The following is a 22,789-nucleotide window of genomic DNA, read 5'->3' on the forward strand; positions in this document are numbered from 1 at the left end:
AAAATGGGGTGGTTGGTACCCCCGGCGTCAATGAACCCTGGGTGCCCGGCGTCGACTAACCGGAACCACCACCGAGGACATTGTACATGCCCCCAGTCGTCGAACACGTTGATGTCGAACCAGCCGGAGCCGCCACCGCCAGAGTTTCCGTCGCCGGACATTTTGTGATGAGAGGTTAGATGAAAATTTGAGAGGAAATGAAGACAATTTGGGAAGAATAGATGTATATTTGTGTGTGAAATGAGGATGAATTAGGAGTATTTATAGAGTAAAAAAAATTTAAAAAATTGATAAAACGGTAATATTACCGGTTTTCATTTTTTATTTAATTCAAATTTAAAAAAAAAATGAATTATTGCGTCAGCGTGACGATGCCCACTCGCGGGCGAACGGAGAGTGGGCAGAAGAGAACGAGGTCCTCATATGGAGTCGAGTGGGCGTCACGCATGGCGCCGGAGCGCGCCACGTCGCCTCGTCGCGTGGCGAGACGTCTCGCCATTCGTCACGGCGGGACGGAACGCGAAACGGGCTGGGAACGAGACGGGGCACTGCAACGCGTCACGCCGCCGTCTCGTCCCTTCGTGACGGAATACCGGCCACCCGCGTGACGCGTTGCGGGTGGCCAAAATACTCCCAACTTTATTTTACTCCTTTTATTACAATGAGTACCAATGTTTCTTCTCTTTTCTTTTTTTATCATTATTTTTGGTAAGTGCAAAATTAATTCACGGAAAATTAAATTCTAACATTTGCACCTTTGAAAACATTATTTTTCTCATTATGAATAATCTTTCAAGATAATATAAATAATTACATTTAAGATACTTTTGTAATTTAATAACATTATTATTCTTTTTCACTTTTTGGGGTGATTACACCTTATTAATAATAATAGGGGTGAGCAAAAAATTTGAAAACCGAACATCCGAACAGAAATTTTGAAATTTAGTTCATTTTTTTTATTTTTTTGTTCAGTTGGGTCGGTTTAAAAATACAAAAAAATTCGATTTTTTGATTTAGGCAAAAAAAAACTGAATTATATTTTTAATAGTATAATATTATATATAGTCTATTAATTTAATACAAACCTATAAATATATACAGAATATATTATATTATATTATTGTTTTGTATGTTTATTTTTTTGGATTTTCAGTTTTTTAAAATCTCATATAGGAGTAATTTCGATTTTTTCGTTATATCTTTTTCTCTTAAAACTTTTCAGCTATATCTGTCACCATGTTTCCTCCTACAATATTAGATGAAAATACACTATACAACTCCACTATTTAGGTGAAGAATGATCATGGTTGGTTATTTACAGAATAACTAAAACTCGTCATTCGTAAATCTACATGATGCTTTAGTAGTTTGCCATCGGTAGACATTCCATTCCACTCAACAACATCATATCGAATTATCGATCCATCAACAATCATTTTTATCGATCATGTCAATGCCCTCAGCAACTAAACCACTAATGACAATATTCCTGCTTATACTTTCCATATAAATAAGATACCAATTGTCATACATGGTGAGGATCAAAGCAAGCCTAGCACACTTTATCAACCATGTCAATTACTTCTCATAATCAAGCTGTATAGGATATATATATAGGATGTACAAGATGTACAACATCTACACATAACAATAGTTCTATAAAGTGGCCTTGCATGAAGCCTTGTTGTGTCCAGGTTCTTTACATTTAGAACAAGTCACTGTTCTCCTATCCGGATCATCCATTTTACTCCGCTCCTTTAATTGATTTGGAGAGCAGGGTACCGGAGGAAGCACCTTCTCATCGTCATCTTCTTCTGCCATAGGCGAACCAATCCCAGGAATAGGATTTATGGACTTGGAATATATTGAGCGGTAACTATCTGAGGTGAAGTATTGTGAACAGAAGTCGTAGACGGACTTCCCCGAGCAGCTGAAAGCTGCAATAGCATGCCGACAGGGTAAGCCACTAGCTTTCCATTCTAGGCAAGTACAGTCCCAGTTCTGAATATTGACAACATGTGTAGAATCATCATGAACTTCAAATAGAACATCTGAGGAGATGAACACTCGAAGACAATGTGCGTCAAGAGCTGCTGCTTGTATCTTTTCTTCTTTTGATGGAGTCAGTCTTGTGGCCCATGTGCTCGACTCCATTTGTCGGCTATCTATTAGTTGGCTTATCATGTATACAAGTGCTTCTATCTTCTGCATTATAGTTGATTCTCTAATTTCTTCCATCAGCTTGCCATAGGGTTCTGCTACATTCTGTACAATATAGTTATATCGCTCACCTTTAAAACTCAAACACGTCCAATGTTCTGGCTCAATATGCATTACCCAATCGTATGCAATTGAAGATATCTGCCTGATTTCTTCTGTGATTCTTTTGAAACCACCTGGTCGAACAGCATGTGCAGCAGCCAAAAGTTTTCCAGGTAAAACACCCCTTCCTTCTCCTTGGAATGGACCCTTCAAGTTTCTCTTGAAACTTTCCAAAAGGTGATGAATGGAATAACCATGGTAAGCATTTTCAAATACCTCATGCACAGACTTTTCTAGGCCCTTTTCCCTATCTGAGACAAAGGTCAAGGGTAAAGAAGTTGATATGGCAGATTTTAACTGCTCAAGAAACCAATGCCAGTTGTCATCATTTTCACTATCAACTATGCTAAATGCAACTGGAAAGAATCCATCATCTGCATCCACTGCAGTGGCTGTTAACAAGCTCTCTTGGTATTTTGATCTTAGAGAAGTAGCATTGAGGAAAAGAATGGGACGGCAAACATTCTGGAAGCTTTCTACACAGGAAAGAAATGAGACAAAAAGGCGCTGGAGGATTTTCTCTTCATTAGTCTCCAGCTTGACAAAACTACCAGCATTTGTCTCGACTACCTTTTTGCAGAACCAAGGCAAGCGATTGTATGATTCTTTATATGAACCCTGAAGTTGCTCCCGGGCACCCTCTATCCCACGCCTTACTTGTGTATACTTCAACTGAATCCCCAAGTCTTGAGAAATGCTTTTAGCGATTTCTCGGGGTTTGTGATGTGGAGAATCTCGCAATTTGTCCTTGATAACACTTACCAGCAACTTCTTTGCTGGAAGGGCGTTCTTCCAAGATTCTCCCCCACAAGTATGTGATTTATTGAACTTCTTAATTCTAAATGACTGAGAAGCAGGAACCCAAGATGCAAGGATACTCCATGAACAGCCTTCCTCAACACATTTGCCACTAGCACGATTTGAGTCATTTTTCTTCAACTTGTAGACAAAGCGGTGAGCTATAGCATACTTTTGAAGGGCCTCTCTAAACTCTCTCACACTTATAAAGTCCTGTCCTACACCAGTGATGCAATCCTTCCCCGAATCAACTAAATTTTCTGGCATACCATCACCAGGTAAAGTGACTGTAGGTGAGCTGTCAAGATCATTTGTCACTCCAGCAATATCTCCGGAGTGTTCCAAGTCATCAATGGCAGCTAAAATATCATCTCCTTGGTTATTTTTTTTCTGCTTTCTCCTGTTCACATCAATATAACTAGCAGCAACACCAGTTGGATCATGAGCACCAATCATCCAGGAGGCAGTGCGCCTCCTCTTTTTGACAGTATCTGCTGGACTATCACTCATGTCTAAACCTACTGGACTATGACGAATATCAGAATTGGCATCTAACTGTGGCTGATAATCACAATCATGGTCTGCACAATGTCCAGAAGACACAGGTGAAGTTGTATCTGTTTGACCTGGACTTGAGCTTTCTGCATCCTTATCAGCTGCTGCAGCATCAGGTGAAGTTTTAGCATCACAAGCCACATTAGCCACATTTTTAAGGTTACTGACATTGGGAGAAGCAGGAGCTAAGGGTCCAGGATTATGGTTTACTGTCTCAGCGAGTTTCACACCACTGTCCCTGCAGTTATCATTCATATATATACTGTAAGCTTATTCAAGAATACTTTTACCAGCAAGGTGAAGTGTACGATTGCTAAATTGTAAATTGAAGCCAAAGAATTCAAACACTAGAAAATGAAGGATGCATAAATATCGACATGCATGATCTCTACAGACATCAACTTCATAGGATATTGCAGTTCAAGACAAAATAGACTAAAATGGAACATTTATATTGCTAGAAAAGAAGTGAAAGCTAAGAAGCACCATGCTTGTGTACCTGCTCATGTGTATTTTATACGCATCATGGTCAAATCCATCTTTTCCATTAACAAAGATATCAGCAGTTACTGAATTCCCATGATAATCAATCATTCGCTTCAGGTCTTTGTCATTTCTTAATGTAATGAGATTTCTCCTATTTCCTGGGAGGAAGTACTTGATAGAAATGGTATTCAGATCCATATTAAACATTTCAGCTAACGTTAGTTTTAGGCCATTGAACAGGGTTTCATGATTGATATTGACAGCATTCGCCTCTGACCCTTCATACGACAAGGTGCCATCATCCTTGGTTATAAACTCTCCTCCAGACTGGCAAATCAGTATAAGCTTCCCCTTTACCATGGCATGTATTTCTGGAGATCAAGAAATGCATTAGACAAAGAAGGAATGCTTGCATATATGTTCTGTAACTTCTATTTTCTGTAGCAATTCCCTCACTTAAATTCTATTGCAAGTTTTGCAACCCTTCCTTCGGAGATCCAAAAACAGCAATTGAAGTCATATATTTACTTTATCCTTTATGATCATATATTCATTAACTTATAGTCCCTAGCAGTTTCCTTTCACTGTGCACTCAACAAACTCAACCACCAAATGTATGTAATATCAAGGATGTCCATTTCCTCTAATTATCACAAAACATGCAGTTAGTTGGTGTATCAGTTATATGACAAAGCTATGTTGATATTCATATCTTGAGGCATTAATTTACAAAGAAAATAAGGGTTCTGCAAAAAAAATTGAAGTAATGCACTTATGGTATCCAGATGTGCCATCATGAAGAAGCCAGGAAATATAACTGCTTCATTCAAATATGTACAGACAAATGTGCAAAGAACAGGAAGGAAGGAAGGAAGGAAGGAAGGGAGGGAGGGAGGGAGAGAGAGAGAGAGAGAGAGAGAGAGAGAGAGAGAGAGAGAAGTGTTCACCCCCTCTATATATGGAGAAATGGAGATATGAGAAGATGAAAGAGCTCAAGAGTATTGCACACCACAACATAATCAGAGAACAGGCACCACTCAAAAACTTTTATCAGGATTGTAGGAGCATGATGAAATTCTATTCCTCATGTTCACATTTACAGTATGCAAATAAGTCATTTTTCATGTTACCGAAACAAGGACAATAACTACCAATTTACAGCTTATAATATCTTACAAGTCCCTTCCATCAGCATAAATTTCTATTTAGACACAAAATTTGGTATCTTTGTGCCAGGTGATCTAAATTTTTGTGGGATGATTTATTTCAGAAGGGGCAAACTATATTTTTTCTAAGGATATCATAATCATCAAGCCATTAGCCGATATTTAAACACCAAAATGCGTAATCTAGACACATGCATATAAGGATATTCCAAGTAAAAGTAAAAACAACTCGGAAAGTTAAAGAGCAATGCGTTGACAACCGAATCATAAATTGAATTGAATGATAAACGATCGGCATTACCTCAACAATGCAACAAGATACTGAGAAACGAAAATTAAACTACATACAAGTCAAACCAAATCACGGTCATAGAAAATGACCAGAATAACAGCAGGAAACTCACGAAAACAAATGCAGGAAAAATAATTGATCTCTAACAATCAATCAGTTGATTGGACATCAAATAAGAAGTAAACTGTAAGAAAATTGATGTTGAGCAGAAATTAACCTGTGGAGGAGCAAACAGTGATTGGAGAAAGGTTGAGGCAGGGTCACCGGGCACGCGAATGAAGAAAAACCCTAGAAATGGGGCCAATTTCTAATTTGAGATGGATACCTGCTGCATAATAAAAATAGCCTTAGTTGGAGGGCTACTTTTCTAATTATCAGAAGAAAATGGATACCTGCTGCATAATAAAAATAGAAAATGAATATATTTTGAAATAGAAAATCACTGATTTAGAAAAATGAAAAGTAATGTTGATAGGTAATCAGAACCTTTTAGTATATTAATGTGTAATGAATTTTTTTTTAGATTAAAGTTCAATTTTGGTCCTATTGAACTTATGACCTTTTGCTCTCTAACATATTGTTTTGGTACCTTTTGGTCCGAAACAAATTATTTTAATCTAAAATAACCATTTTCCGTTAAAATTAACCGTCAAAGTGTTTGACCAATTTAATAACTTAATTATAATCTAATTAACTTAATTAATTTAATACTCCTTCCGTTTCTTCAATGCTGAGAGAAAACTTTTCAGCACAAAATCTAAGAAAAAAATGTTTAGAGTGTAAATGGATAGATAATTAAGTGGAGTAAATTTGATGTTTTTATACTCCCTCCGTCCCATAAAAATATGTGCATTCCATTTTCATTCGTCCCACAAAAATATGTGCATTTCATTTTTGAAAAGTCATATCAATTTAATAATGTAGGTCCCACTACCCACTAACACTACTTTAACTACTATTTTGCTCATTTCTCTTACATTACCATACAATTCTTTTCATCTCTCTTACTTTACCAATTTTGTCTTAATTCTCGTGTCATACCCATTGCCCATATTTTTATGGGTCGGAGGGAGTATTTAAATTTCATTTGTATAAAAATTGAATTACATGAAAAATTCTTTGATTTTAAAACTGCTCATTCATAGTTAATTAATCCTAAAACTCTTGTTTCTTATAACAGATTTTTTTCATAGCTCTCTACTATAAACTTAAATTTTGGTCATACACTTTGACGGTTAGTTTTAACGGAAAATGGTTATTTTGGACCAAAACAATATATTTGAGATCAAAAAGTACCAAAATAATATGTTAAGGATCAAAAGGTCACAAACTTAATGTATGAGAACAAAAAAGAATTTTAGGCCAAATGTAAAGGACCAAAATTGATCTTTAGTCTATTTTTTATATAAAAATAAACTTATTTAATAGAACTGACTAAAATAGCAAAATAAAATTATTTTATAAGAGACAGATAGAGAATAATGTAATGTTAGGCAAAAGTACTTGTTTATGAAGAATGAAGTAGTATATTGAAAAGGTATGATTTTTATGATTTTTATTTAATGACAATGCAGCTTTTGTATATTACTTTCTCCGTCCATGTTACAAGTTCACACTTTGATATAACACTTGTTTTAAGAAATATAGTAGAAAATGGACGAGAAAAAGATTAATGGAAAGTGAGTCATACTTTTATATATTAGTATTAATTTTATAATGAAATGTGAGTGAATAAAATTGGTGGAATGTGGGATCTATTATAAAAAATGCTAAAATATAAATGAGATTTTTATTGGTGGACGGAAAAAAATAGCAAAATGGAAAGCTTATTTATGGATAAAGGAAGTATGTAATTAAGATTTCATTAGAATATTTATAAAATTATCTTTAATTCAATATATATTTTATAAAAAATATTTAAATATATAGTACTACTACTTGACTATAAATTGATGGCCTCATCTTATATTAGATATACACAAAACTTACGCTCAAGGAGTTAAAAAGAAATCATTAATAAAATATTGTTGCTTTGGTTGTTTTGTTTTTCGAATAAAAATGTAGTAATATCCACGTTTCTCGCAGTCAAATTATTGATTAAAATAGATTTAGATTATTGATAAATTAAATAATTCAATAATCTAAAGATCAAATTGAAAGACAACCAACCAACTAATAAATTTATTTTGTTATGAACCAGTTCATATATGCATTTGCAGTTCCCTACTTTTTTTCGAACTAATATAAATATTTGAAATATGATGGTATTGGCAGTAGTGAGCATAGAAAAAGGAGCATTAAAATTTAAAAGGATAGGGCAAGAGCTACAGATCGTACATAACCTATTATTTTAAAAAGAAATGTTATAAATAATCCAGACAATGAAAGCAGCTTAAATCACTCAAAACTACCTAGGAAACACATGAACATTACATATGGCAAGTTCTGTCAAGCTTGAATGGTGGATGAAAACAAACTCAAAGGAAATAAGGTACTCCAGTTCTGGGTCCTCGCATTTGGTTATTCTCCTCCGTCTCGGTGAAGAACTTCACTTCTCTTTCCTAATCAAATACCAACAATGATCAAATTGGCGAGTGAAAGAGAGAGTAATAGAGCAGATCAGATCAGAGGTTCACTACTACCATATTCTCATTGAAGCTCAGAATGGATGCAACGTTGCCACATCGGTAACAATAATTTGGTGCAGACCACACCTGCATAGCACACAGCATAAAGAAGTAAGAAAACCCAACAGTGGGAAACAATTTCTATGGATGTAATTTAGCAACTCACTGTCACAAGCCCCTTGTCTTGAAACATGTATTTCAGACCTTCTTGGACAAGTTGGTGGGCACGGCATACCAGATCAAGTTTGTTAATATGATTGAACTGCAAAAAGTAACAACTACATCAACAAGATTTGCATTTCCAGACTTTCCATACAACCTAATCTTACAAAAAGGTACTAGTAATTTTTTTATATCCTGACTGCTTTAAGCACATTTAGTGAACTCACCTCAGAAGTAACCCTGGAACCAAAAAGCCAACCTGCTCCTCGGGGACTAACTGCCCATGTCTCAATATCTTCAGGATCACTCCACATTAAATCACAGAAGGGCCCTTCATGGGGGATTTCACCGTTCCGTTCAATAACACGAATCTGGCATGAAAAAATCAGCACATGAATAATTACACCGAGCAACAGAGACAGAGCTCATTCAGATACCAAATACTACTGCGTTAATCAGAATAAAAAGTTTATCAAAATAGATGAGAAAGCTTCGTAGAAACAAAAAATGGAAGGCCACTCCACTCAGAAATATATGCAGCCATCTCGCTGAGCAGAAAAAAACATGAAAACTCTAATAATGCATGTCAACATTGAATGCAATAATTTTTTTGCCAAATTATCTAGCCCTTTTCTCACAAGATAGCCTATCATCAAACCACTTTGCCTCAAATCTTCTTGTGATGAAATATGCCCCCAGAATAAATAATTTAGAAAATGATCATGGTTGAACCTGATCAATAGTTCTAACATCTGGGGATAGGCCACCATGCACACAAAGTACCTGAAACGCAAGAAACATAAATGTCTGATTACCAAACGAGTAATCAACTAAAACCAACATCAATACTGGGATTTTCTGAATATGATGAGTTTTTTTGTCGGGGGAAGATCTGAAGATAAGAGGCATGTAAAATAAAATAATTATACAATTCAATGGATAATATGGGTGAAGTTTCACAATTTAAAATTGGTTCTATTCCCCGGGGTGGGGTGTGAGGACAAGAGATATATTCCATACCGTCCCATCAATTATCGCAGATAAAGTAAGATAGTCAAAAACATCAGTGCAATATCGCCAAGCATTTGCATTCCCATATTTCCTCTGGCATTCATCATAAAATCCATAAACCTGACAATAACAGGAAATGTTGAAACTCATGAACATTTGGCAATTTGCAGTTATAAGATAGACCTTGTAGAAAATAATAGTTTGGCTTTAGCAGAGAAACAACATTAAAAATGGCACCAAGTTGCATGTAGTTGAGTAATTCATATCTAAAACAACTAGGTGTAGTATGATTCAAAGATGGTTAAGAAAATTATAGTGTATATGAAATTGATCAGCATAGCAGAATAATGCCACAAGCATATCGAAAGGATTTGAGATCCTGGACAATGTGATATTCCAGTGTTTTATGAGCATTTTTCCTAAAGGAGCCGGTAAACATTTCAATAAGACATTGCCAAAAATTAAAGATATCAATTATCAATAATTTTTTCCCTGTAATCCAAATGTTGCAAGAGAGAACAAGAATTATCTTTATCCGATTCTTAATGCAAAATAGCATATGTTCATCTCCCTTTTCAGGGGCTGGCAGAGTCATGTCAAATAGAACCAGTACTACATGTAGAGTAACAAAGAACTCAAAGTAAGCTCTGTATCTATAGATCAAAAACTGCTACCTGATGTTTATCTGCTTTTTTATGAAAAATAGAAAGAGTGATGCACAGAGGCCTACCATCAACACCAATTCTTTCCTGAAGGACAAGTTTCTAAATCCCCCTAATATAATTGATTCAAGCACTGTGATTTCAACCACATATGATGATATCACACAGACCTTAGTATTCCAAAAGGCCTACCATGAATTGCATAGATTACCTAATTACAAAGATTATCTTTTTCCAACTTTGATAGTTCAAATATGTAACAACCCAAGCCCACGAGTAGGACAGAATGATGATATGGTGCTTTCATCTCCATTATTCCAGAAATTGTTACGTTGATCTATGTTAGGTCCATGAGACACCATGCCAATTCATTGGGGGTAGATCAAGGTGTGAAGAGTAATTGTAAACTATAGGATTTTCTTGTTTCAGTATAATTATGAATATTCTGATACTCCCTCCGTCCTCAAAAAATAGACTAATTTTATCATTTGGGGTCGTCCCCCAAAATTAGACCAAGTCTAAATATGGAAAGTTTTCAACAAATAATAGTCCTACACATAATTTATAATGTGGATCCCACAACCCACTAACACTCCTTCCACTACCTTTTTCCTCTCTCTCTTTTACTTTTTCTCATCTCTCCCTTACTTTACCAATTGCACATTAAAGCCCGTGCCATTTACAAGTTTGTTTTTTTGAGGACGGAGGGAGTATTTCTCTATGATAGGGAGCTGTATGAAAATGGAACACATGTCATGTAGTTTGTGACTGAATATAAGAGTTAATAATTGTTAGTGAATAGTTTCTGACTGAATATAGGTGTTAATATCTTTTTAAGAATAAATTTCTCTTAATAGTAGTTTTTTTTACTGTTTCTCAATGTTGAACTGTGGCATTTTAAATATTGTAAATTGTAAATTCATTGTTCAAAACATTTCCAAACTGCAGACAACAAGCTCTCTCCTTCCCATGCCTAAGCAAATAACTAACTACATATATACAACTTCCTACCCATGTTCGCCCACGTTCTCCTGTTGTTACTAATATGAATAATAGACTCTTTTCATCCCCTGGTGTTTGCACAAGGACATCCATCAATGTTTCAGAGTGTGGATGCTCCACTTGTTTCCAAAGCATACTCTAGACACATTAGTGGATCTTCCTAATGTTACTGGTAAGAAAGATTTTTTCATAATTGGTTTCTCCAACATCATATCTTCTTACCTTTCAAGAATGTGACTCCCCATCCGTTTATGTGAGTTTGACACACCTTTGACGTGGCTAGCTTCTAGATTCTTACAAGGTTTTTCATTACCTAACATTTTAGTGCATCAATGCATGGGAGCGTCAACTCATGCTGTCATGCCTCAGTTTAACAGTCCAGGTCAAAGTGTTATAAACGGTATTTGATCAACGTAGGGGTAGTGGGTTACTAATCTTACACTAGAAAGAACAAGACAAGGATGTTGCACCTCCAGATTGGGTGAAGGTAATGGCACACATTTACTGGATAGTACATGTTTAAAGAGCTTATAAATGGGTACGATTGGATACTCTAGCAACTTGATCAAATTATTCTGGCAAAGTAAGCATGAATGCTCTATTATGCCTTTGCATTTTTACTAGGCCCTACTCCTGTGAATTAAGGTGGTAACGCATGTTAAAATACAAACTTGAAAATTGAAATATAAAATTTGAATGGTATTAGGACCACCTCAAGGGAGCTATCCATTGACGTGGCAATGTCCCACATATACTGCAAACTAGATATTAATAAATGTATATGAGTGCAACAGTTGCTTGAAGAAATTTGGTTGGACCATTTTACTAAAGAAGCTTGCTGTGTTGTTGCATTGTTATTGGGCCAAACACATGTTGGTCAAGGACACTACTATGTTGTTCACAATCAACAATTAACTCGTTTCAGTAACCTAAACAATAACAGTCTCCAAGAGCTATATACAAAAGAGTAACATATACACTACATCATAAACGAAGTAGACTTCAATTATCAAATCAAAAGTAGTACTTTCTCCATCACCAAAAAATAGTCTCATAATGAACAATGCAAATTTTAATGCGCAATTGGTAAAGTAAGAGTGAGAACGAGAAAAAATGGATAAAGTGAGTGAGAGAGAAAGTGGTCGAAAAGTTTCCATAAATAAAAAGGGACTAGTTTTGGTGGACGAATTAAAATGGAAAAATGAGACTATTTTTCATAGACGATGGATTATATAGTTTTGCGGTATTTTTCTATGCAAAATTGCCTACAAAAGAACTCAGTAAAGCCCCCACACTAAACCTCCAAGATGACTAAATATCAAAAGTTCACATCTAAAATCCAAAACATACTTTCCAAGATTATTTATAAGACTCAATCCCAATCAAAAATCCCAACACAGATGATCAAAATATAGAAACTAATCTCATTTATCCAACTTGACCATTCAAACCAAATTAAAGTACAAACAAGACTTGATCAATCCCATAAATCCAAAGTTAGAGGATAGATACTATTTGTATTGCTCCCATCTCCTAACCACAAAACATCCCAAGATAGACTTAACACTATAAAAGCAAGATAAATTTTCATATATATCAACAAAGAGAGTAAAATTTTGATAATGATTAACACTTGCCTTCTTCCATCTTCAACATACTAGTATACATGGATGCACTATCAAATTACCAAAAGTTATGCTGTTCATTTTCTAGAACTTAAAAATTTAAGTACATGGCAAAGGAAAGCATAATCACTTATGAGTTTAGAGTATAGATACCTGTGTTAGTTGCCTACTTTCGTGATTTCCACGGAGGAGAGTAATGTTAGCAGGATATCTAGTAAATAAGAAAAATCACAAAGATGAGTAATCTGAAAATCTCATTTTTAAAAGTAATGCGGTAACATTGTTAAATACTGACTGCCTATAGTCTGAGAGGAATTTTTGCAATACTTCAGCATTAAGTTATTCTAGAAAATAAGTAGCACAAAAATGTCATAACTATAGTGTGTTATTCTTAATTTCACATAACAGTACTACAAAACAATCACAGCCAGAATTCCAGCAAACTTGCAACATTAATAATGCTGATTACAAAATCTTGACAAAGTTGTACAACACGTATGCAAAGCCACAGTATCAGAACTGAGATTCATGAGATGAACAGACTTGCAAGAATGATAAAAATGTGCCATTACTGATTACCAATTTACTAAATTTCATATTCTACATACCTTGCTTTGAGAAGCAAAAGAATTGTGAAAACTTCGAGACTATTGTAGCCACGATCCACAAAATCTCCCTGCCAAAGAAATATGTAGTTTCTTTACTTAATACAGTCAAATTGGCAACGATAGACATGTACTACGATATCTACCATAAATATGTAGTTTGTATCCGGTACGTGACCCCCCGTCTGGAAAAGTTTCATTAAGTCATGAAACTGCCCGTGAATATCCCCACATACTGTGACTGGGCTATTGACAGGCTGAACGTTTGATTCCTCGATCAGTATCTCCTTTACCTAAGATTTAGAATATAATATAAAAAGGATCCATCAAATATTGCACAATAATTATTGAATCCAACATTTAGACCTGTTATATTACAGTCATAACTGAAAGATTGAAAGAAGAGACCCAGCTACAGATTTCAACCCCAGAAAGACAAAGCTCCAATCTGAAAATACAACTATCATGCTGAATATTGAACCAAGGGCCACATCCCAATCCTAAATGAAGGCTCAATCTTCTCCCAATTGTTCAACCCATCGATCAAAGAATCACTTAGTTATTAAAGAACTAACTTGAAAAGAGTACTCATAATATTATGAAAATATAATAAAAGAAAGAAAGGAAAAGACGAAGTAATACGTATTCGCAGAGGAGCTGGAGCTCATCTTCGGATAAGTGCTGGCTGTCTTTCACCTTTGCTATCCACTGGTCCAAATCCATTCCTCAAAATTCTGTTTTCTCAATTAAACTGCAACAAATTCTCCCACAAATTACGATCAGTCAATAGCAGCAGCTTTATACGTAACCCAAGATGATTCTTCCTAACGGCTTCGTTAGCCGATCGGACACCGTGGCGGGACCGGCGGAGGTGAACGGAGAGAGTGAGAACCACTTGTAGTTTACCAGATCCACTCAAAGCCCTTATGCCACAATGACATTCAAATTCACTGTTCCGCAAATCTTTGCTTATTTTCAAAAATGCCCCTAAATTTTCAACTTAATTTAATGCTCTACCCAAAGTTTACATGTGTCACATTTGGACGATGTCATTATATTTTAAGATATGAAAAGTTTGTTTCTTTGCCACAAAATTTTATGACTATGTAATATGTAATGTTGTTGTGTAAGTTAATGAAGAGGAAATTTAGTAATAAAAAAAATAGAGATAATAATATTTTCATTTGGGTTATTTACATGTATTTACATTTTTTGAATACAAATACAAAAACTTTGAATTTTTCTGATTTTTTCCTTAAACAAAAAAAATCAAAACACATTACTATATGGCTATGAGTATAGTATAACCCTAATAATGTAGGATGAAAGGAGTAATATTCAAATTTCAGTCTCAATATTGATCTCACACTTATCTTTTTAATTTTTTCTATAAAAACGAATCACATTTCTTTTTTAGAATAAATTCTCTATCACATTATTATATAAACATATATTTTCTCTCAACTTAACATACAAAATATATCCTTAAATCTTAGGTCTATCACTCACATGTGACATTTATTTTGGAGGGAGGGAGGAACAGTTTGGCAACATAGCAATATTAACATCTTTTGAAGGCCCCACTTTGTTTTTATAGTGATAAGTGAACAAAAATTTTATAGGACACATCATAGTGGTCACGAATCCAAAATTTTTGATGTAAACATTAACAACTATACCACTGGCCCAACATACACACATATACCTCATTTAGAGCATCTATCTTCAGTGGTCGGCGGACAAGCAATGACACAGCCATAGCTCAGCCATGCCACATCAGCAGCACTAAATTCCTCCTGCCACATCAGCTGGACAAGCAATTGGACAAGCAATAGCCCAGCCATAGCCTTGCCACATCATCAGCACTAAAAATAAATAATTAAACAATCATGCAAAATACGGAATTAAATTTACGACACATATACGGGAAAATTCTCTAATAATATTAAATTTTTAAAAATACATTACTTAAAAAAAAGTAAAAAAAAATTACATTACTTAAAAAAATCCTAATCCACGCACAGGCCAACCCCTTCCGGCGCCGCCTCACTCCGCGCCGTCGTCGCCGCTATCCGGGACCCCCAAATCTGCGGCATCTGAGCCCGCGTCAGAGCCCCCACCTGTGCCGCGCCGGGATTCAAATCCTGTCGCATACTCACGAGCACGGCGTGAAAAAAAACTCTTCTCCTCGGGGTCAGTTGCATTCTTCCATTGATCTATGACTTTGATCATCTGAGCCCGCGCTTGTTGACGCGCCAAGAAGACGAGGTCGGCTGTCGAGCTGCCAATAGGGGGGATGCCGACTGGACCTCCTAGGACCTCTGGCGAGGGCGTTGCGCCCGTCTTTGACCAACCGGGCGAGTGCGGCGAGTAAACGAGGGAGGGGACGGGGTCTCCTGAGCATCTTCGGGGAGGTCGTGGGAACCGCCGCTGCTACCTCCGGCGTAATCACCTGAATAGTTCAGGCGCTGCTTCTTCGGCCAGCCCGCGTCGACACCTGCCCGAAACTTCTCGGAGTCCATTAGCACCTCGTAGCAGTTCCAGTATGTGAAGTCCTTGTAAAGCCCGGGCAGAGGGAACTCTTTCTCCGCCAGCCTCCTGCAGTCGTCGTCAGTTTGGCCACTGGACTTCATTCGGATGGCGTTGGTGTACAAGCCCGAAAATCGGGACACCCCAGCCCGGATTCGGTCCCACCCCTTCTGGCACTCCTCCCCGCTGCGTGGCCTCCCCTCTGGGCAAAATGCCTTGTAGGTTGCTGCTATTTTAGCCCACATGTTAACGATCCTCTGATTGTTCGAGGCGAGAGGGTCATCGCAAACACTCACCCACGCCTTGGACAGCGCGACATTCTCCGCGTCTGTCCACTTCCTCCGTACCTCCGTCTGCGACGACTCGCCGACCACCTTCTTCCCCTTCTTCTTCTTGGGCGCGCCCCGACCCTGCCCCACGGGAGTGTCCGGTGCCCCGAGATCTATACCCAACTCCTCTAAGGAGAAGGACTCAATCCCCTGGAACTGCGTATCCGCTGGGGTCGATGTGTGCGAAGCAGCAGTACCAAAATTAAAGCTGGGGCGATAGACGTCAGAGCCCCCCGGCGTCCCCTGCCCCCACGGTGTACCCTGCGTCCCATGCATCCCCGCCATCCCCGGCGTCCCGGGTGCCCACCCCGGCATCATCGGCATCCCGGGATGCATCCCCGGTCCCCCCTAACCCCCCGGCATCCCCTGCCATCCCGGGCATCATCTGCTGCCAAGGGTACATGTTGTTGTAGTACCCGGGCATCTGATTCCATCCACCTCCCACGGGGACCGCGGGAGTTAGAGACCCGCTCGACCCTGAAGTTGGCTCGTTGTTGAGATCCATTTCGCGTTGTTGATCTTGTACATAAATTAAGATAGAGAGAGTACTCGTTAAAACAAGTGGTGCGAATAAAAATGTCGTGCAAATCGCGTATATATAGTGTTTCAAAAAAAAAAAATCGCTCGTCAGTTCCTAGCCGATCGGGAGGCTGCAATAGCGGCGAGCCGATCAGCGAGAGAATCGGCGAGCGCCTGAGAATCGGCGTACCCTCGCCGAAATTCTCGCCGATTTGACGCTCGCCGGCTGCAATAGTTCGGCGAGCGCCAAAAATCGGCGAGCCACTCGCTCGCCGACCACTGGAGATGCTCTTATAACTAACTTCAGCTGTGAGAGAAAGACCAATTTTAACAATAACAATGTTCACGACTATTTACTTGAACTAAGATCACAACTTGGGGTTACAGAATAAAAATTTCAGCAATACGAATAACAATTTCAGCAATACTAGTCACTTGAACAAAGAAAGAACAAACAAACAAACAAACAAGAAACTTCACAAAGGTGACAAGCAAGGCTAGCAAGGGATTTGAGTAGTCTATCAACCACAGCTATATTTCAAAGGGGTTTCAGTATTTTCTATCGATCATTCCACCATTTAACTGGAATCTGAGAAAATTAATGGGCAAACTTATAGTTCCAAGTTGTCCCATGCAAATACAATACAAGATATGTTTATGTACATAAATGCTCCTGGAGCATCAGAACAAAGATAGAGACAATTCATAGTCCTGAAAATAAGCATTTAAAAAGATCATTCATAACAACAATTTTCCAGCTATGGAAGTTGCTAGCTTAGAATTGCAGTAAAACAGACATTTCATGACAGAGAACATCATCTGCCAGGAGAGGGGATTGGAAACTGAGCTCATCAATTACCATCACCTGTAATACACACTTCAGATAGTAGGGTTAGTCAGCTGTCCAACTCTGTTCAACAATTTCTCGCACCTTCCTGTTGTATTCACGTTTGTTCTCACTAAACAACCTTGCAGCTTCAGAGTTTGCAGGTGAATTTGGATTTGGATCGCAAAGCAACGACTGTTATACAGAAATGAAGAGTTCAACTGATTTATATATCCCCAGTGGGAGGAACACATTTAGCATGAGCATATAGTTTCCAGTGAAAATAACCTCTATGCATGCTTTTAATGCATCAAAGCTTAGCTATGTCCCTAAAAATTTTAGTTTCTTTCATAACAAAAGAAATTATTACATTTGTACTTCTTACCTGATACTACTGATGTGCATTGTTAAACTAAAAATGTCATGAAGCACACAGAAAACAAATTCGACTCGAATTATTCGAGTTTCGCCTTAGAACAGTTCAAAAAACAATCACACTTTTAACAAAACAAAATTTCCCATCATTTATTTGGACAAAGAACATTTTTTTAATCGGTTGGAACGTTTTATATGCAACTAAACTTCAAAACAATTGGAATGGTGGATTTTAGATTAAATTAGAATCATTAGATTACACCAAAAAAAACAATTTACTTTATGAACATAAAGCTTATATTAGAGAAATAGTATAACCTTATAAAAGACATAATAATCTACACGTGACTAAAAATCTATTCATCTTGCACAGCCCAATTTATAGCTTCTTAAAGAAACCTCCCACATTCGTTTCAGTCTCTTTGTCATTTCATTCTTTCAAAGATCAAACGCTCTACTATTGATGGTCCATTGATTGATCGAAAAAGAGACAGCAATTATTTTCCCTACTACAGTACCTGGATAGATGTAAGTATAGCAGCTACATCATATATAGGACTCCACTGATTTTGCAAAATATCCAAGCAAATGCTTCCATCTGCATAAACTGATGAGGGAAAGTACATCAGAAGAGCAAATATGCCCAGCCATAGACCTACTTACTGTTAAACACGAATGACCAGTTAAGCTGACAACATAAAAAGACAAACAGATGGAGTATTCCATGGGAATGTAAGTTTCTATAATATGCATGGCAAAAACACATCCATCAACTTATCATTTTAGCTCAAACATATTTAAAAGTTAACTGGGATAAAAGTGTCAACCGAACAATTGGCTAACTCTAACTGGCGGCTGACAAATTAGCTATCACTGAAACTGTAACAAAATTGATTGGCCATGGTTAGAGGATCTTATAACCAGCATGTTTTTCACATTTCTTTCATTTTTAATTACATGTATTATATATTTTTTAAAGTGTAAGTTAAAAGTTATACTCTTCCCTCCCATAATTCATGGCATGAATTCCTTTTAGGCCAATTCATATAACATGGCATGTTTTCTTTATAATTAAATCACCTTAATTACTGAAACATCTTTATATAATATAAATTCATCACTCCACTTTACACCATTTTTTAACTCTCCTAGATATATATGCCAAAAAAATGTGTTGTAAATAATGGGACGAATAGAACATTTCATAAGATGTAAAATACTTAAGTTTATGAAATGTATATAATTTGAACTATACTATTACTATAGGCTGTTAAGTAATAAATGTTGTCCAGTTTGGTCATTTCGGCCCGTCCGTGAAATGTTGTCCAGTTTTGTCATTTCGGTCCGTCCGTGAAATGTTGTCCACTTTGCTTTTTTCTATTATTGGTAAAGTGACTTTACTTGCCACCAACTCATTACACTCACATTTTATTATAAAACTAATATATAAATGAGGGGCCTACATTTCACTAACCTTTTTCCACTCACTTTTCTTCACATTTCTTAAAACCCGCGCGGAGTCAAACATGGACAACATTTTGTGGACGGAGGGAGTACAAAGAAAAATCCAGGCTATATTTGTAATTTTTTTTTGTTCAAGATAAAATATTACCATGAGGTCAAAGTTTGTGATTAAGATCGTTGATTATTATTAATTAGTTTTTTCATTGGGTCGAGTTGTTAGAGGTTCATTAGAGTCGGCGTTATCATAAGAGTTAAAAGTTCTATACATTAGGGTTCAGCCTGCGTTTCACTTTCAGTTGTTGAATTCATTGAGAAATACAATTAAGGTTCAACAAATAAGTCCTAGCCTCTTCGAAGGAGTAGCCTCTTCATTAGGGTTCAGTCAGTTCATTATTTATATGGTTATGTTTCCTACATTTCATTTGTTTCTTTTTTTTCCGTTCTTTTCTACAAACCACCTTTACTCTGTCAGTTCATAGTTAAATATTTATAGGGCTATGTTTCTTACATTTCATTTGTTGAGAAATATAATTAAGGTTCTGCAAATACATTGTGGCCCCTTTGGAGGAGTGGCATCTTTAGAGAGGAGAGGAGAGTTTACATTCTTTTGTTTGTTTCTTTATCTTATGTTCTTTTCCTCCACAAGCCCACAACTTAACAATAACTTTAAGATTGGATTGGGCTATAACTTAACAATAACTTTAAGATATCTCATCATTTTCCTTAGCAGAATGTTTGTTGGAACTTGGATTCAGCATATAAAATGCAAAACAAAAAAAAGGGAAGGCATATAAACATGAAATTATAGAAATGGGTAACTTTGCAAAATACACATACATAGAGAGAGATTGAAAATACATTAAAAGAGATAATAATTACAAATCCACCAAGTATAAAAGACACAAGCTGGACAGAGAGAATAAGAAACCAGAATATAGACACTGTCTCTTGCACACTGTACTAGCAACGAATAGTCAAGTGCTAACTATGAGAATTTGCATAATAAATGAAGAAGCATTGCCACTAATACTCAGCTACGAAGCATATAAGTGTAGTCAGATGCACAATTCATGCATGACAAGGTACATAAACTATTTAGAACTCAAACTCCATATTTCTACTAAATGATTAACCTAATACACGTCTTTTAAACTTTATAAGAGATTGTGTATTTTCTCAATGCAGGGAAATAACAGATTAAGCCACTGAAGGATAGTTTTGCTGAAAACCATAACAGCAATCAAATACTGTAGTTACAAACTAAAGCGAGCACACAACAAAGAAAAACTATCCAGGCCCGGCCAATATTTTTTATAGGGAATAGTCAACTATATCTTTAATTATTTACATATCAGGAGTAAGAAATTTATGCTTGCTACTAGTAACTAGCTCTCGAACAATTTACAATTTCACAATGTCCACTATCAGTCTTGACTTAGGAAACAATATAATGGGACAACAGCAAGGATAAAAGTAAGCAATTACAAATGAAGTCCTTTACAAAACTACCATATCCATAAATGGTTGAATTAACTTACTATTGGGGTGAAACATTCGGGATATAAATCGAACAGTTGGGGGCTTGTTTGGGTAATCCTCACTGAACTGAAGAGTCAGCTTAAATGTGCCTGAACACAAACAGTACCATCATCAATGCAAATAATGAGAAAAACAAACGATGCAAAAAAGAAAGAACCAAAAAAAATCATGCTACACAAGTAATGTAAAGTGGAAAAAACTGTCATGCTATGATTATTTATGATATAATGACAAAAACAAAATATAAAATTATATAATCATTATTGTAACTCTCTCCCAGACTAATGGAAAACAGGATTATGGAATGAGATTAATTATAAAGGAAAAATAAAAAAATCCTAACGCCTTGGGGATCTACATGGAAAACACAATTTAAGGGAAAAGAAAGTATCGTACAATTTCACACGATTTTTTTTACTTTTTTTTTGTACTTTCCCCTCCACTGTATCATGACTGATAACAATCAAGCAAGCACTAGAGCAGAGAAGTTAACATACGCATTTCAAAAAATGTATAAATAATTAGATAAGTGCATATTCAATAACATCTATTTAGAAACAAACTAGAAGAAGTAATCTTCTTACCTCCATCCCAAGGAGTATCATCTGGGCTGTAATTCAAAGATAATAAGAAATATCAGTGACAAATATAGTCCGACTCCCTCGTTATCAGTTAGTACAAAATGATTACTTCACATTACATACCCAAATATTACTGCATTCCAGAGCATAATGTTATTATCATATGGAGCCCCGCTGATGCCAGCGGGAGGATCATGCTGCAACCGCTTGAAATCTCTCATCAATCGCTTCCTAGCTGGCGTTGACATCTTAACTGCCTGCAAGTAACACAAGTCAAATACACCATTTCCCCACTGATGGTAACACCCAGCTTCAACCCAATGTAATTTCCTTAACAATCAAGAGCTGACAACAATTCGAATTATTAAATTTTATACAACATCCCTAATTCAAAGTCTACCAAATTAATTTTTCTTTAAACGAAGAACATTTCCAAATAATAAGAGAAAGAAATAACAAAGAGACCATTTTCCCACAGAATGGAATACTTAAAAACGAAATTAACCGTCAAGAAAACCAAAGATCCTAGATTCACGAATCCGTGGCACAAGTATACATATCTACACAAGTCAACGCCAAAAAATCTAGGGTTCCTGTGCAGTGCAAATAATGAAATCATATGGGAAAAAATACGAAACCTGAAATTGAGAAACGGCAGTAGAAGTTTTTCCCTCTGGCTATATATTACAGAGGTGTGCAAAACAGGAAAATTAATCTGCAAAGTTAGGGATTCTGCGCCTGAGATGTAAGAAGATGTACATGAGAGGGATTGAGTTGGCGTGATACGAAAGCGAAAAATATGTGGGAAATTTGTACTCTCTTGTCCTATACAAATAACGCATATTTCATTTTTCATTCGCTTCCATATAAATAATTCATATTTATTTATAATAACATTTATCATTTATTTTAATTTTATTATTTATGAGTCACACCATTCACTACACGTCACTACGCAAATTAAACTACTTTTTTTCATTCTCTATTCCTTTCAATTATACATTAAAACTCGTATTAACTCAAATGACCTACGTGGAAATTCTAGACTCTTGATGGCAGCATGTTGGATTGTTGGTGTGCATAGAGGGATATCATTTCGGCTTAAATTTCATAAATGAGGTCTGAATAACCCATTAAATTTGGAGGATAAGATTGAAAAATTTTTTATCCGAAAAAATTGCAATTCGATTAGCTTGACTGACCCGGAACCCGGCGGATTATATGCCTATGTGCAACTATTATCTACAGTAAATTCGACATTTTATTAATGACTTTTATAATATAAATAATAAAATAATTTTAATAAAATAA

The 22,789-nt window shown here is 36.3% G+C and overlaps 3 protein-coding genes across 5 annotated transcripts; all 3 read right to left on the reverse strand.

Moving 5' to 3' along the window:
• Nucleotides 1–1,392: 1,392 nt before the first annotated feature.
• Nucleotides 1,393–5,944, reverse strand: LOC121804678. Its single transcript, XM_042204309.1, has 3 exons — nucleotides 5,840–5,944; nucleotides 4,178–4,535; nucleotides 1,393–3,916 (listed from the first exon to the last, which is right to left on the reverse strand). Exons 2-3 carry the CDS (start codon nucleotides 4,522–4,524, stop codon nucleotides 1,660–1,662), a joined length of 2,604 nt encoding a protein of 867 aa, XP_042060243.1. The 5' UTR covers nucleotides 4,525–4,535; nucleotides 5,840–5,944; the 3' UTR covers nucleotides 1,393–1,659.
• Nucleotides 5,945–7,899: 1,955 nt separating this feature from the next.
• LOC121804679 (phytochrome-associated serine/threonine-protein phosphatase 3) lies at nucleotides 7,900–14,252 on the reverse strand. 2 transcript variants are annotated; one of them, XM_042204310.1, is made up of 10 exons: nucleotides 13,959–14,252; nucleotides 13,463–13,609; nucleotides 13,320–13,387; nucleotides 12,865–12,922; nucleotides 9,432–9,542; nucleotides 9,144–9,194; nucleotides 8,639–8,782; nucleotides 8,416–8,511; nucleotides 8,265–8,336; nucleotides 7,900–8,183 (listed from the first exon to the last, which is right to left on the reverse strand). In XM_042204310.1, exons 1-10 carry the CDS (start codon nucleotides 14,037–14,039, stop codon nucleotides 8,100–8,102), a joined length of 912 nt encoding a protein of 303 aa, XP_042060244.1. In that variant the 5' UTR covers nucleotides 14,040–14,252; the 3' UTR covers nucleotides 7,900–8,099. The 2 variants fall into 2 exon arrangements, with proteins under 2 accessions (XP_042060244.1, XP_042060245.1); XM_042204311.1 differs by lacking the exon at nucleotides 13,959–14,252 and adding an exon at nucleotides 13,704–13,848.
• A 2,955-nt stretch (nucleotides 14,253–17,207) lies between these two features.
• LOC121802596 (ubiquitin-conjugating enzyme E2 2-like) lies at nucleotides 17,208–22,309 on the reverse strand. Of its 2 annotated transcripts, none has more exons than XM_042202282.1 (6): nucleotides 22,117–22,309; nucleotides 21,602–21,731; nucleotides 21,482–21,507; nucleotides 20,897–20,986; nucleotides 18,413–18,501; nucleotides 17,208–17,714 (listed from the first exon to the last, which is right to left on the reverse strand). In XM_042202282.1, the coding sequence occupies exons 2-6, from the start codon at nucleotides 21,724–21,726 to the stop codon at nucleotides 17,586–17,588; spliced, it is 459 nt and encodes a 152-aa protein (XP_042058216.1). In that variant the 5' UTR covers nucleotides 21,727–21,731; nucleotides 22,117–22,309; the 3' UTR covers nucleotides 17,208–17,585. The 2 variants fall into 2 exon arrangements, with proteins under 2 accessions (XP_042058216.1, XP_042058214.1); XM_042202280.1 differs by having other exon boundaries at nucleotides 21,602–21,735; nucleotides 22,117–22,307.
• Between the last annotated feature and the right edge of the window lie 480 nt (nucleotides 22,310–22,789).

Source organism: Salvia splendens, chromosome 5 (genome assembly GCF_004379255.2).
Source record: "Salvia splendens isolate huo1 chromosome 5, SspV2, whole genome shotgun sequence".
NCBI lineage: Eukaryota > Viridiplantae > Streptophyta > Magnoliopsida > Lamiales > Lamiaceae > Salvia > Salvia splendens.

Excerpts from the sequence above, each read along its gene's own strand:
- LOC121804678 (XM_042204309.1), bottom strand. The coding sequence starts at position 4,524 with ATGGTAAAGGGGAAGCTTATACTGATTTGCCAGTCTGGAGGAGAGTTT. Across the intron at positions 3,917-4,177 it reads TATAAAATACACATGAGCAG|GGACAGTGGTGTGAAACTCG; the intron begins GTACACAAGCAT and ends TGATAACTGCAG.
- LOC121804679 (XM_042204310.1), bottom strand. The coding sequence starts at position 14,039 with ATGGATTTGGACCAGTGGATAGCAAAGGTGAAAGACAGCCAGCACTTA. Across the intron at positions 12,923-13,319 it reads CTTTTGCTTCTCAAAGCAAG|ATATCCTGCTAACATTACTC; the intron begins GTATGTAGAATA and ends CTTATTTACTAG. Across the intron at positions 8,337-8,415 it reads AAGACAAGGGGCTTGTGACA|GTGTGGTCTGCACCAAATTA; the intron begins GTGAGTTGCTAA and ends TGTGCTATGCAG.
- LOC121802596 (XM_042202282.1), bottom strand. The coding sequence starts at position 21,726 with ATGTCAACGCCAGCTAGGAAGCGATTGATGAGAGATTTCAAGCGGTTG. Across the intron at positions 21,508-21,601 it reads TGGAATGCAGTAATATTTGG|CCCAGATGATACTCCTTGGG; the intron begins GTATGTAATGTG and ends TTTGAATTACAG. Across the intron at positions 20,987-21,481 it reads TGATACTCCTTGGGATGGAG|GCACATTTAAGCTGACTCTT; the intron begins GTAAGAAGATTA and ends GTTTGTGTTCAG.